This window comes from Nerophis lumbriciformis, linkage group LG33 (assembly GCF_033978685.3).
Source record: "Nerophis lumbriciformis linkage group LG33, RoL_Nlum_v2.1, whole genome shotgun sequence".
Taxonomy (NCBI): Eukaryota; Metazoa; Chordata; class Actinopteri; order Syngnathiformes; family Syngnathidae; genus Nerophis; species Nerophis lumbriciformis.
The window spans coordinates 23605024-23621044 of record NC_084580.2 but is presented as its reverse complement, the minus strand read 5'-3'; the positions used below and the strand labels follow the sequence as shown (position 1 = coordinate 23621044).

Here is a 16021-nt window from a genome sequence, read left to right as displayed (position 1 = left end):
TGGTCCGGATCATGTTTTCGGGCCGGGAGCTGTGCTAGTGGGGTGGCTCAGCTGCGCCCAGCAAGGCAGCAACCTCCGGCCCGGCCACCACCACCGGTTCCTCGGCATGCCAAGCCGCAACCCCCAGCTAGGCCACCTCCGCCAAAGTCACGGCTAGCAACCCTTCCTGCTCCAAGGCTAGCAACCGTTCTGTCATGAAAACAAGGCGAAGGAACAAGGTGCCGATCGCACTTGAAGCTGAAAGGGGAACATTATCACCAGACCAATGTAAGCGTCAATATATACCTTGATGTTGCAGAAAAAAGACCATATATTTTTTTAACCGATTTCCGAACTCTAAATGGGTGAATTTTGGCGAATTAAACGCCTTTCTATTATTCGCTTTCGGAGCGATGACGTCACAACGCAATCCGCCATTTTCTCAAACACTGAGTCAAATCAGCTCTGTTATTTTCCATTTTTTCGACTGTTTTCCGTACCTTGGAGACATCATGCCTCGTCGGTGTGTTGTTGGAGGGTGTAACAACACGAACAGGGACGGATTCAAGTTGCACCATTGGCCCAAAGATGCCAAAGTGGCAAGAAATTGGACGAAATTTGTTCAAAATACGAGGGTGTGGAGAAAGCCGACGAAAATGGTCAGTCGTTTGTTCCGCACACTTTCCCGACGAAAGCTATGCTACGACAGAGATGGCAAGAATGTGTGGATATCCTGCGACACTCAAAGCAGATGCATTTCCAACGATAAAGTCAAAGAAATCTGCCGCCAGACCCCCATTGAATCTGCCGGAGTGTGTGAGCAATTCAGGGACAAAGGACCTCGGTAGCACGGCACGCAATGGCGGCAGTTTGTTCCCGCAGACGAGCGAGCTAAACCCCCTGGATGTCTTGGCTCACACCGTCCCTTATGCCACCGAAGATGATCAAGAGAAGAATATGGACCCTAGCTTCCCTGGCCTGCTGACATCAACTCCAAAACTGGACAGATCAGCTTTCAGGTAAAGAGAGCGGATGAGGGTATGTCTACAGAATATATTAATTGATGAAAACTGGGCTGTCTGCACTCTCAAAGTGCATGTTGTTGCCAAATGTATTTCATATGCTGTAAACCTAGTTCATAGTTGTTAGTTTCCTTTAATGCCAAACAAACACATACCAATCGTTGGTTAGAAGGCAATCGCCGAATTCGTCCTCGCTTTCTCCCGTGTCGCTGGCCGTCGTGTCGTTTTCGCTGCTTTTTTTCCAACTATGCCAGCAGATCTGGGCGGTTCTCCATCAGCTACATCCATTCCATTTGGAATAAAAACATCAGATATTGACACAAGCTCTCACAGGAGTTGGGATTGTCCATTCACCCTTGACAGCCTGGTCACAGACAAAGATATGCCCAATGATGTACAAGAGCAGCAAGATTCTAATAGGACAATGTGGAATCATATTTGTTTGAATATGATCATTGTTTGACTACAGTGTGACAAAAATACTTGCTTTGGAATCAGAAGACAAGATGGCAAACATAAATTAAAGTTCAGCTGTTTTAGATGTATTTAAATAGGCTTGTATTAAAAATGCTTTGAGTAGTTTCTTGTAATAAATAATATTGAGTTAAGTAAAACTGCAGTTGCATTCAATGCTACTGATCACACCGGACTATGGAGATGATATCAGTAGAAAAAACTGCATTTATTTTAGATAATAATGAGTCATATATTGGAATATAGGATCCATTATTTAAATGTGTTAGTATTAAATGAACCAAAAATATGACTTATCTTTGTGTAAAATATTGGACACAGTGTGTTGTCAAGTTTATGAGATGTGATGCCAGCGTAAGTCACTGTGACACTATTGTTCTTTTTTTAATGTAATAAATGTCTGTAATGATAATGTCAATGAGGGACTTATAATCACTGCTATGTTGAAATTGTTATTAATATTGTTAAAGTTGTTGATAATATTCATGTTTGTCTCATTGATTTTAGATTGTTTTGTGTCTTAGCCTTCCTGGTAAGGTCTATTCTGGTGTACTGGAGAGGAGGCTACGCCGGATAGTCGAACCTCGGATTCAGGAGGAACAGTGTGGTTTTCGTCCTGGTCGTGGAACTGTGGACCAGCTCTATACTCTCGGCAGGGTCCTTGAGGGTGCATGGGAGTTTGCCCAACCAGTCTACATGTGTTTTGTGGACTTGGAGAAGGCATTCGACCGTGTCCCTCGGGAAGTCCTGTGGGGAGTGCTCAGAGAGTATGGGGTATCGGACTGTCTGATTGTGGCAGTCCGCTCCCTGTATGCTCAGTGCCAGAGCTTGGTCCGCATTGCCGGCAGTAAGTCGGACACGTTTCCAGTGAGGGTTGGACTCCGCCAAGGCTGCCCTTTGTCACCCATTCTGTTCTGAACTTTTATGGACAGAATTTCTAGGCGCAGTCAAGGCGTTGAAGAGTTTCGGTTTGGTGGCTGCAGGATTAGGTCTCTGCTTTTTGCGGATAATGTGGTCCTGATGGCTTCATCTGGCTAGGATCTTCAGCTCTCACTGGATCGGTTCGCAGCCGAGTGTGAAGCGACTGGGATGGGAATCAGCACCTCCAAGTCCGAGTCCATTGTTCTCGCCCGGAAAAGGGTGGAGTGCCATCTCTGGGTTGGGGAGGAGATCTTGCCCCAAGTGGAGGAGTTCAAGTACCTCGGAGTCTTGTTCACGAGTGAGGGAAGAGTGGATCGTGAGATCGACAGGCGGATCGGTGCGGCGTATTCAGTAATGCGGACGCTGTATCGATCCGTTGTGGTGAAGAAGGAGCTGAGCCGGAAGGCAAAGCTCTCAATTTACCGGTCGATCTACGTTCCCATCCTCACCTATGGTCATGAGCTTTGGGTTATGACCGAAAGGACAAGATCACGGGTACAAACGGCTGAAATTAGTTTCCTCCACCGGGTGGTGGGTCTCTCCCTTAGAGATAGGGTGAGAAGCTCTGTCATCCGGGGGGAGCTCAAAGTAAAGCCGCTGCTCCTCCACATGGAGAGGAGCCAGATGAGGTGGTTCGGGCATCTGGTCAGGATGCCACCCGAACGCCTCTCTAGGGAGGTGTTTAGGGCACGTCCGACCGGCAGGAGGCCGCGGGGAAGACCCAGGACACGTTGGGAAGACTATGTCTCCCGGCTGGCCTGGGAACGCCTCGGGGTCCCACAGGAAGAGCTGGACGAAGTGGCTGGGGAGAGGGAAGTCTGGGCTTCCCTGCTTAGGCTGCTGCCCCCGCGACCCGACCTCGGATAAGCGGAAGAAGATGGATGGATGGATGGATTGTGTCATGTTTGTGTGTCCTCAATTGCTCTCAATTTCTCGGTTTATTGCTATTCTGAATGTTGCTGGGTGGAGTTTGGTTTTGGAATTGCATTATTATGGTATTGTTGTGTATTGCTTTGTTGGTTTGATTAAAAAAAAAAGAAATAAAAAGAAATAAAAATATGTCAGACATCAATATTTCAAACACCTATAAAAAAACTATTATGAATAAGTACACAATTGTATTATAAATATATATATAAACAAAATGTTTATGTACGTAAAATAGTTTATTTCAAATCCTGCAGTTTCATTTGCTGCTGCTGTTCTCACCAGCACACTTGTGTTTCTTACACTGGTACTTAGAAGAGAATCTTTCACCACACACACTGCAACTCAACACTTTCTCTCCCGTGTGTGTTCTCATGTGTGCTACAAGGTTTGGTCGTCGCCAAAAGCTTTTGTTGCAGATCGAACAGGAATGTGATTTTCCACCAGTGTGCGTTAATTTGTGTCTTTTCAAACTCTGACTTTCTGTAAAAACGTTACCACAGATTGAACAGGGAAAAGGTTTTTCACCAGTGTGTGTTCTCATGTGCACTTTCAAATATTCCTTCCTTGTAAAAAATAAGCCACAGATTGAACAAGAAAAAGGTTTTTCACCAGTGTGTGCTCTCATGTGTAGTTTCAATTGGTTACTTTCTACAAAACCTTTACCACAGATTGAACAGATAAAAGGTTTTTCACCAGTGTGTATTCTCTTGTGTACTTTCAAATTGTGACTTCGTACGAAACATTTACCACAGATTGAACAAGAAAAAGTTCTTTCACCAGTGTGTGTTGTCATGTGTACTTTCAAATTGCGACTTTCTACAAAACCTTTATCACAGATTGAACAGATAAAAGGTTTTTCACCAGTGTGTGTTCTCAAGTGCACTTTCAAATTGTGACTTTGTGCAAAACCTTTACTACAGATTGAACAGGTAAAAGGTTTTTCTCCAGTGTGTGTTCTCATGTGTGTTTTCACTTGACAAAGGTATTTAAAGGTTTTATCACAGTGAGAACATTTGAAGTGAGTGTTGTCAGTGTGACATGTCTTATCATCTTTAGAGTCTTCATCATCAGTGTCAGGAGAGTGTGACGTTGTGTCCTCACTATCTGATAGTGGAGCTAAGAGCTTGTCTGCTTGTGATCCTCCACAGTGGTCTCCATCAGCTTCTGTTGTCATGTGTTGTGTTGAGCTGCTGCTTGGAGGCTCCGCCCCTCCCTTCTCCTCACCTTTACCTTTGACCTCATCATCTTCACTCTTCACAGGCACACCAGTCACTGGGAACTCCTCCAACCATTTAGGCTGACTGATGCTGTGTTCCTCCTCTTCCTCTTTAATGTGGGGGGTCAGTGAGTCTTCCTCTTCCTTTTTACAGGGCAGGGTCTGTGTCAAAGAGGAAAAGGAGACACCAGAGGGTCTGTGGCGCCTGGTCTTCCTCTTTGATGGATCCTCCTTCACCATCCTGAAGCTACACTCCTGTTTTTCAGGCAGAAGTTGTTCTTCACAGACGTCTGCAGGACACAAAATGACAAACATGCTTGAGAAATGTCCAGATTAGCTCAGTCACATGAGGCATTCAGTAAGTTCACATGAACTTAAAAAAACAAGTTATTATATGAATTGGCCTGAAAACAAACACACTGCTCTTTACAACATTATTCACAGGAAAAGAAGACCACTTTTTACGAGGGATGGGCAATATGGCCTAAAATCTATATTGCCATAAATTCCCTTCTGCCTGAGTGCAGCTGGGATAGGCTCCAGCGCCCCCTGTGATTGTAATGTCAGTTACTGATGTATAAACTTGGAGAAAAGATGAGGTTGTTTACAGTGTAAATCTGTATTCTGTATTGTTGTCTCTGCTATGACGCCATCTTGTGGTGGAGTTTACTCACTGCGAGTGCTGTGGGTTGAAAGTGTATTTCCTTTTGCTCCGTGCCTTGAACCCGAAGTATGGTTTCTTCATTTATGTCACCAAGCAACGTTTGTAAGTGTAACCGGGGATTTCCACCGGTTGTTCCGTTTTTTGTTTTCAAGTCAATGTGTCAGCTTCCACCGCCTGGCTTCTATATTTAGTGGTCGACACAACAAGGCGGTTCAATTGAGCTAAAATCTGCTCGTGTGGGACAGGAAGTCATGCATAAACACAAAAGAAATGATCCAGTTTACTTTCAAAGTAGAATATGCTGTTCAAGGCGGATGGTATTCTGCACTTTGAAAAGCCAAAATAGACATGAAGTCAACTTGTCAAAAGGTTTTCAGACCTAATTTCACCTCCTTGACACACATGGACAAACACATGCTGATTCTAAAAGGTGGCCCTGTGATGAGGTGGCGACTTGTCCGCCCGATTGTAGCTGAAATAGGCTCCAGCGACCCCGAAGGGAATAAGCGGTAGAAAATGGATGAATGGTTAGATCCTAAAAGGCCCAAAATTAAAGAATCATATAACAGACATATCCCGGGCAGCTATATGGGGGCCTGTACTTCAGCGTTGTATTAAAATTACTAGTTCCATCACATCACATCACATGAAAGTGAGTGTCGCCAACACTACTGCACACAGGAAAACGTGTGGAGGAGAATTCCAAGTAGCCGAAACAAAGATTGTGAATGACTGACAAGAGGCTCACTTTGTTCATGTAAGTCTACCGTCAAATAAACATGCTCAGGTGCTGAGAGCGATGCACAGAGTGAGACCTCTTAGTCCAGTTTAAAATCCACAGACCAAGAAGGAAACACACGGACATACTGTAGCATTGTATTGATGGAAAGAATTAGGTTATTCGGTTTATTTTCATTTACCGTATTGTTCGAACTATAAGGCACACTTAAAATAATTTCATTTTCTCAAAAATCAGTACATTATAACCCGGTGTGCCTAATGTACGGAATAATTCTGGTTTTGCTTACCGACCTCGAAGCAATTTTATTTGGTACATGGTGTATTGATAAGTGTGTCCAGTAAATGGTAGTCACACGTAAGAGATACCTGTAGACTGCAATATGACGCCAGGAAACAACACCAAAACTTTAAATGTTCCATTGAAAATAAAGAACATTACACACGGCACTCAAAAATCTGTCAAAATGTTTTAGTACGACTTTGAAGCCGCACCGCTTGATGGATTGTCGGCCCATTACGGCTACCCTAGTCAGAGATACAATAATTAACTTCACTTCACAAGTTTATTTTCATTTATATCGGTCCCAGCCTACGATTGCATGCATATTTTAATGCCTCCGGACATCGTATTTAATGCTTTTTAATACCATTTAAGACAATAATTGAGGCAAAGTCCATTTAATGACTTTTAATGCTTTTTAATGACCCACAGAAAGCCTGCTAAAGATCTTGAATTTAAACAAATGTGGACCAATCAATACAAAAATCGACAGTAACAACACCAATTATAATATCAGTATAATGTTTTTGTATTACCGTATTTTCCGCACTATAAGGCGCACCTAAAAACCACAAATTTTCTCAAAAGCTGACAGTGCGCCTTATAACCCGGTGCGCTTTATATATGGATAAATATTAAGATTCATTTCATAAAGTTTAGGTCTCGCAACTACGGTAAACAGCCGCCATCTTTTTTCCCCGTAGAAGAAGCGCGCGGTGCATGCTGGGATATGTGACGTTTCATTTCCATTTGTGTGTTTATGTAAAGACCCCAAAATGGCTCCTATTAAGTGTGTTGTCTGTCTAATTATAAATAATGCAGACGAGGCGTGTTAACTGAGTTCTCAACGTTTACTCACAGCGTGCTCATAACCACATTCTAACTGCCAGCATACAACAACGCTTCTCAGGGCTACCGCGCATGCTCGTCACTATCGTTGCATGCTGGGTAGTGTAGTTGTTATATTTGCTAGCTCATAACAGCACATTAAGAGACACGCTTACGCGCTTAATTCAATACTCGCCGTCATTCCGGGTGGATTGACAAAAGACCTCCAGCCGCTAGATATTGGTGTCAACAGGGCATTCGAAGCTAGACTGCCTACTGCGTGGGAACAGTGGATGACGAAGAAGCGCGCGGTGCATGCTGGGATATGTGACGTTTCATTTCCATTTGTGTGTTTATGTAAAGACCCCAAAATGGCTCCTATTAAGTGTGTTGTCTGTCTAATTATAAATAATGCAGACGAGGCGTGTTAACTGAGTTCTCAACGTTTACTCACAGCGTGCTCATAACCACATTCTAACTCCCAGCATACAACAACGCTTCTCAGGGCTACCGCGCATGCTCGTAACTATCGTTGCATGCTGGGTAGTGTAGTTGTTATATTTGCTAGCTCATAACAGCACATTGAGAGACACGCTTACGCGCTTAATTCAATACTCGCCGTCATTCCGGGTGGATTGACAAAAGACCTCCAGCCGCTAGATATTGGTGTCAACAGGGCATTCGAAGCTAGACTGCTAACTGCGTGGGAACAATGGATGACAGAAGGCGAACACACCTTCACTAAGACAAGGAGGCAGCGCCAGACGACGCCAACATCTGCCAGTGGATCGTAAATTTGCCCAACTTTTCACTTCGGACACCGAAGACGAAGGATTTACGAATGAAGAATAACTTCAGAAAGTGAGCGCTATGTTTATTTTGTGTGTTGTGACATTAACGTTCGAGCAACATTATGTTGCTATTGCTCTGCACTATTTTGAATTTTACTATGTTTGTGATTGCACATTTGCGTACATTTTGGGAGTGAACAGAGTTGTTAGAAGGCTGGTTTTTAATATATTATTAAAGTTTGACTGACCTATCTGACTGTTTTTTTGACATTCCCTTTAGCGCAGCGTAGGCGCGGCTTATAGTCCGGGGCGGCTTATTGGTGGACAAAGTTATGAAATATGCCATTCATTGAAGGTGCGGCTAATAATCCGGTGCGCCTTATAGTGCGGAAAATACGGTATATATATTTTGTTGATTTTGTTATTGTTTACAAACTCAGTAAAAAAAGAAGACTTTAAGGGCATAAACCAACTGATTTAATTCAGAGCCATATTTAAATATTCAATTGATATTCTAACACCACCATCCTGTGTTTTTGTCTGATTATGATTGCCAACAAAAATTTAATTATTCAATTATCTTGAAAAATTTAAATATTAGCATCCACATTGGTATAACCCATACTGCCCCTGTAACTACTTGGTACTGGATCGATACCTACATTTGTAGTATCAGCCAAAACTAAAGTATCAAACAACAAAACAAGTGGTTATTACATTTTAACAAAAGAGAAGAATAAGTGATTATTACATTTTAACAGAAGTGTAGATAGAAACACGTTACATTAGAAAGCTCATAAATAAAAAATATTGTAAATTGAATTATTGAGACATTTCTAGGATGTATTTACGATTTTTACGAGATTTTGATAGAATTTAATACATTCAAAGGCCAGCGTGGCTTGGTTGGTTGGGCGGCCGTGCCAGCAACTCGACGGTTCCAGGTTCAATCTTAGTCAGTGCTGTTGTGTCCTTGGGCAAGGTACTTTACTGAAGAATGACTCATAATCGTCGCACAATAAAGGGGTGTGAAGCCAAGCGTCTTTTTGTGTCGTTCGCCATTGCCGGGTCTAAATTGGCTGTCAAACGGTACCAACTTGTCAAGAGTACGTCCTCATCCTTCTACTATCCAGGTGAGAGGCACGATTCATGAGCTGGAATAATCTTTCACCAGCACCGAGGTGAGAAAGGAGCTCACCAGCCGGTGATGTCAACATAGACACACAAGCTATAAATAGTTTGTCTGCGTTAGCACTTATAATAACAATATCACTAATACTTGCTTGCTATTCAAGCCACAAAATGCAAATGGAGTATTGTTGGCGCTTTTTCGATGGTTATAGAGGACCTCCCATTGGCTCCATTGCAAGTGGACTTTTATTTACATTTGAGTTAGAATGTGATTTTAAAAGATATATATATATATATATATATATATATATCAATCGTCATGTCTTTTATAATGATTGTGAACAATAGTAAAAATTTCCCCCCAAAAACTGCAGTTCCCCTCTAAATTCCAGTGATTAGATTTAAGACTTTAAGTCTATGAGCATGAAGTGATGAAGCCTACTTGGATGAGAGGACAAACGTCTTCTAAGACAAAGTGAACAGTCCAGTTGTGATGGATTGAATGCCCTGAGAATAAAATGATATGTGCTTACTTGGACTGTGATGAAGCTGTGAGGACTCAGGTGGTTTGTCTTCATGCTCTTCAGTCTTCACAGAGACAACAGTCAGTGGAAAATTGGTGAGATCAGCCTCCTCCTGCCCTAGAAGACACTCTTCCTGCTGAGTGATCCACACTTCCTCCTCTTCCTCTTTAATGTGGGTGGGCTGTTGGACGTCTGTTGGGTAAATAAGTAAATACGATTAAGAGAGAATAGAAATAGTTTTGGACTGACACTGTTAACACAATGACATTATTTGTGTTCTTCCGTGTGTTGTGTTAAAATGTGTAGCAAAACAACCAATAAAAATGTGGGAAATACTTCCTATTGTCCCAGCCACTAAAATTATTTAAAAAGTGAGTATGAAAACGGACTTGGAAATTGGATGGGGGGCAATTTGAAAAGTTATTTATAAATATGAGGCAGCATTGATAGAGGCATTCTTAACTTTACACTCACTGATGTAAAGTGTGTAAATATGTTGTTCTGTATACAGTCTATGACACCTAAACTTTATCTCTAAATTGTTGTTATGATCCGCTGCCCGGATCATAGTCTGTTTACGTTTTCGAGTCACTTGTGTTTTCAGCACCTTTTGAGTTTGTGTGTTTCAGTTGCCACGACGGCAGATTACATTCACCTGCCTATGGTTAGTGTTCGGGACGCTCACCTGTTGCCCGGGCACTAATCAGAGAGCTATTTAGTCTATGCCCTGGCTTCCTAGTTCACGCAACAGGTAATGACAGTTAGTTTTGATTCCTCTTCATATGTCAGCTTCCACGCTAGGCTCTACTTTGCTTTGCCATCCGTGCTATCGGCACGCTTTTGGTGTTTCCTGTTTTTTTCCCGCATGATTTATGAAGAATAAATCATTTTCTACCTGCACGCTGTGTCCGGAGTCCGTCTGCATCTTGGGAGAACGAATCCTCGCATCACAATGCGACCCGATCGTTACACTTGTAATGACATAGTCATTACCATAACTTCAATATCATGGAAATAAAAAATCTAATTCCAAAATCACTTAAATGGTATGTTTTTGTCATCATGCAGAATACTTTTTTGTGGTCATTTTGTTGACTGGGCCAAAAGGAACTTTTAACAAAACATGTTTTACTATGTGGTGTTTTATGGAGTATTACATCAACAATTCCTCTTTAGGAATTGGAGACCATCTACGACACGCTGAAGGAAAGTCAGTCACCTTTATGTTCTTTTAATAAATGAAGTGTTGACTACTTTGGTTACTGAAAATAAATGTTTACTTTCACTTATTGTTGCATGTAAGTCAGAATCAGGAAGTAAAATTATAACTAATTAGACGTGATTACAGTATAAAATGTATTTGGTGAGTGTGTGAGTTTTGTGTAAACATGTTGATACAGGTTTACATCTTCTTGGGGACTGGAACACTGACTGAAAGGATGCACCCATTTTTTAAACCTTCACTAAGCTGTGCCACCAACATTGCCTCACTTAGCTCATTAAGCAAACTACCAGGGTGAGTGAGTCCTTTTAAACCTTCATAGACCTCGTTGTTACTTCTGACCAGTCTAAGATCACCACAAGTGAAACTACTGCATGCGGCTTAAGTGATCATTCCATCATTTTCTGTACCCGTAAAGAACATAGAACCGAGGCTGACGGCCACAAAACAAGCAAAGCTACAATCCTCAAGACCTAGACTAGCAAGGCTTTCAATGACAAACTGGCACATTAAGACTCGCCTGGTACTTGCAAGTACACAGGTCTTTGGGTCAATTCCTAACCTCAGAAAAGTAGATAACTTCACAGTCAAAGTGGGTGACAATATTATAACAAACAAAAATGAGATTACCTATCGTGGCTGCATCGTAGAGACTAATCTCTCCAGTGAAAAAATGACTACTAAAGTAGTCAAAGAATCAACCGACAAATTCTGTTCTTAGGGTACATTAATCACATGTTTCTTATTGCAAGTTTGTCCTTAAATAAAATAGTGAACATACAAGACAACTTGTCTTTTAGTAGGAAGTAAACAAACCAAAGGCTCCTAATTTAGTCTGCTGACATATGCAGTAACATATTGTGTCATTTATATTCTATTATTTTGTCAAAATTATTAAGGACAAGTGGTAGAAAATATATTATTAATCTACTTGTTCATTTACTGTTAATATCTGCTTATTTTCTGTTTTAACATGTTCTATGTCCACTTCTGTTAAAATGTAATAATCACTTATTCTTCTGTTGTTTGGATACTTTACATTAGTTTTGGATGATAGCACAAATTTGGGTATCAATCTGATAGCAAGTAATTACAGGATCATACATTGGTCATGTGTCCAGAGACATATTTGCTAAATTAATAAACAGAATATACATTTTTTTTTTAAACGAAAGAAGATGTTGTGATGGCAAAAAATATTGATGTAGTCATAGAAGTAGTACTTTTTTAGAGGCGGTACAGTACCAAATATGATTAATTAGAATTGCGGTACTATACTAATATCGGTATACCGTACAACCCAATGTACCATGAATTGATTAACGTGGACTCCGACTTAAACAAGTTGAAAAAAGTATTCGGGTGTCACCATTTAATGGTCAATTGTACGGAATATGTACTTTACTGTGCAATCTACTAATAAAAGTTTCAATCAATCAATCAATCCCTAGTTCTTACATAGTAGTTCTTACATAGTAGATCTTACATAGTAGGATGACCCCGCTGGTGGGTAGAAATACACTTAAGACTTTAACACAAGCACTCATTTAACCCCACTTTGACTACGGAGTTCATGTTTGGTACCGTGACGCCTTAAAAGCCCTGAAAAACTAACACCTGACAACCCGAAACAAAATGATTGGGCTTCTACTCAACCGTCCATCTCGGGCTCACTTTTCCACCAACCATTTCCTTACCGTGGGGAGGCTCTTGGTGTCCGACAGAGCACATCTTCTTGCAGTTGGTCTGGTGTACAAGATACACCACACCACTAAAATACCCATGTACCTGTCTAGATACTTCAAAATATATTCACCATTATAACACCAGAGGTAGTTGTACAAATCACATTCAACCCAGATTTCACTCCAAGAAAGGTTTAAATGTATTTGCCTGCTATACCACCAACATGTGACACTTCCTATCAAAAGTAAAATGCATTACAGGTTGTGGCTCCTCGTAACTAGGAATATACAAAGTCTTTTACCTATTTTAAATTGTATTTTCTTGCAGTATATTTGTATTTTAAATGCTACTTTCTACATAGTAGTGTGTTCTGTGTGAGTTAAACAAATATTTCAAGTGAAACCATGTCAGGCTTTCTTGTAGCAGTGAATGTGTACCGTGATGAAAGTGTACCCTTTCCTATGCAAACTTCTCATAACCCCTTCAATCAATCAATCACACATTGTTACAAACTGAGAGGAACATCAACCTCTGCGTTCAAAGAACTCCGGCTTATTAGTGATTCCCAGAGCCCAAAAAGAGTCTGCGGGCTATAGAGTGTTTTCTATTGGGGCTCCAGTACTATGGAATGTCCTCCCGGTAACAATTAGAGATGCTACCTCAGTAGAAGCATTTAAGTCCCATCTTAAAACTCATTTGTATACTCTAGCCTTTAAATAGCTCCCCTGTTAGACCAGTTGATCTGCCGTTTCTTTTCTTTTCTCCTCTGCTCCCCTTTTCCTTGTGGAGGGGGGGCACAGGTCCGGTGGCCATGAATGAAGTGCTGGCTGTCCAGAGTCGGGACCCGGGGTGGACCGCTCGCCTGTGCATCGGCTGGGAACATCTCTGCGCTGCTGACCCGTCTCCGCTCGGGATGGTGTCCTGCTGGCCCCACTATGGACTGGACTCTTACTATTATGTTGGATCCACTATGGACTGGACTCTCACAATATTATGTCAGACCCACTCGACATCCATTGCTTTCGGTCTCCCCTAGAGGGGGGGGGGGGGGGGGGGGTTACCCACATATGCGGTCCTCTCCAAGGTTTCTCATAGTCATTCATATCGACGTCCCACTGGGGTGAGTTTTTCCTTGCCCTTATGTGGGCTTTGTACCGAGGATGTCGTTGTGGCTTGTGCAGCCCTTTGAGACACTTGTGATTTAGGGCTATATAAATAAAGATTGATTGATTGATTGATTGATTGAACCTCAAACTGTCTCGTTTTCATGAAGAATCTAAATGAAAGCATTGCATCATCCCCACAAGACAAACCATCTTCCTATTGAAGAAAAGTGTTACTAATGAAATATAAAGTTAGTAAAGATGTGAGAGTAAGAAGTCAACAAACCTGTTCTGTGTAACACAACTTGATGTTTCTTGAAAACAGCGTCCAGTAGTTGATGTTGTCGCTCCTTCTCCTCTTTTGTTGGACAAAGTTCCTCCTCATACTTTGCTATCGTTCTTTCGCACATTTTCCCACAATCACAACACTTTACACTCACATTTGATCTCTACTTAGCGATGTGTTGATAACAGCCGCGTCTCTTTGTTAGCAGCTAACAAGCTAAGCTAACTAGCAAGCTAAGCTAACTAGCACAAGACTTGATAAAGTGCGCTCAGACTAATGTATCCGGATACAAACAATGGCTAACAATGTTTCATCTACTACACGACATATATGCGTACATGTATGCACTAAATACAAATAGAGAAACAATAATGGCCAGTGGCCACGTTTAGGCCTTCTCTGTCAAACGCCATTTTGCTTTTGACTCCTTCGTCTTCTTTGGATGGACCAGTTGGTGATGTTGTGTCTTTCGCGAACGATTCGAATCTTTTGAGTGAACGTACTGAACCGAATCACTTCGTGAACTGATTCGTTCCTTTCTCAGTTCAGTTGAGCTCCGCCGCGACCATGCCGGTATGAGTGGAACTGGCGCATTCTGTGACGTCGGCGAACGACGCAGCCAGCTACTCATCATGGGGGCGGGGGGAGGGACTGAGCGAACGATCCGTTCACCGCGGATTAACGACATGAATCACTCAGTGAACGACTCTACTTGCCCCAATGCCGCGAGTGATTCTCCTCCCGTCGCGGGGATATGTTTCATGCCATTGGCATCCGCTCTCCATTCATTCTCCAAGCTAACGGCTAATGTTGACTCAAGCCACATGAAAACAAACACACACATTATCTCAACACATCAAGTTATGAGAGTCGAGGAGACAGAAAGAAAGTCAGTGCAGGGCAAGGCTGAGCAGCAGCGACGCGAGGGGGAGGGGCGGGGGGTAAAGTGTAGGGCAGGCTGTTTTAGGAGCCGGACACTTCATTAGGTACACCACCCAATGAGGTCCTATTAGGAGCCGGACACTTCATTAGGTACACCACCAAATGAGGTCCTACTAGGAGCCGGACACTTCATTAGGTACACCACCCAACAAAGTCCTCTTAGGAGCCGGACACTTCATTAGGTACACCACCAAATGAGGTCCTACTAGGAGCCGGACACTTCATTAGGTACACCACCCAACAAAGTCCTATTAGGAGCCGGACACTTCATTAGGTACACCACCCAATGAGGTCCTATTGGGAGCCGGACACTTCATTAGGTACACCACCCAATGAGGTCCTACTAGGAGCCGGACACTTCATTAGGTACACCACCAAATGAGGTCCTACTAGGAGCCGGACACTTCATTAGGTACACCACCCAACAAAGTCCTCTTAGGAGCCGGACACTTCATTAAGTACACCACCCAATGAGGTCCTATTAAGAGCCGGACACTTCATTAGGTACACCACCAAATGAGGTCCTACTAGGAGCCGGACACTTCATTAGGTACACCACCCAACAGAGTCCTCTTAGGAGCCGGACACTTCATTAGGTACACCACCCAATGAGGTCCTATTAGGAGCCGGACACTTCATTAGGTACACCACCCAACAAAGTCCTATAAGGAGCCGGACACTTCATTAGGTACACCACCCAATGAGGTCCTATTGGGAGCCGGACACTTCATTAGGTACACCACCAAATGAGGTCCTACTAGGAGCCGGACACTTCATTAGGTACACCACCCAATGAGGTCCTATTGGGAGCCGGACACTTCATTAGGTACACCACCAAATGAGGTCCTACTAGGAGCCGGACACGTCATTAGGTACACCACCCAATGAGGTCCTATTGGGAGCCGGACACTTCATTAGGTACACCACCAAATGAGGTCCTACTAGGAGCCGGACACGTCATTAGGTACACCACCCAACAGAGTCCTCTTAGGAGCCGGACACTTCATTAGGTACACCACCAAATGAGGTCCTACTAGGAGCCGGACACTTCATTAGGTACACCACCCAACAGAGTCCTCTTAGGAGCCAGACACTTCATTAGGTACACCACCCAATGAGGTCCTATTAGGAGCCGGACACTTCATTAGGTACACCACCAAATGAGGTCCTACTAGGAGCCGGACACTTCATTAGGTACACCACCCAACAAAGTCCTCTTAGGAGCCGGACACTTCATTAGGTACACCACCCAATGAGGTCTGTTAGGAGCCGGACACTTCA

General features: G+C 42.7%; 1 protein-coding gene across 6 annotated transcripts in view; it reads right to left on the bottom strand.

Annotated features, from left to right (window-relative positions):
* The window catches only part of LOC133575696 (uncharacterized), a 459465-nt gene that overhangs the window by 377247 nt on the left and 66197 nt on the right, over positions 1 to 16021 (bottom strand). The window contains exons 1-3 of one of the 6 annotated variants that reach the window (XM_061928459.1): positions 13799 to 14342; positions 9511 to 9693; positions 3558 to 4832 (exon numbers count right to left, since the gene is read on the bottom strand). The exons of 4 other annotated variants lie outside the window; for them this stretch is intronic. In XM_061928459.1, the coding sequence (XP_061784443.1) occupies positions 3583 to 4832; positions 9511 to 9693; positions 13799 to 13922 (1557 nt within the window). In that variant the 5' untranslated portion in view covers positions 13923 to 14342 and the 3' untranslated portion in view covers positions 3558 to 3582. Of the gene's footprint in view, positions 1 to 3557; positions 4833 to 9510; positions 9694 to 13798; positions 14347 to 16021 lie in introns of those variants that run through there. One more of the 6 variants, XM_061928465.2, reaches the window with a different exon arrangement.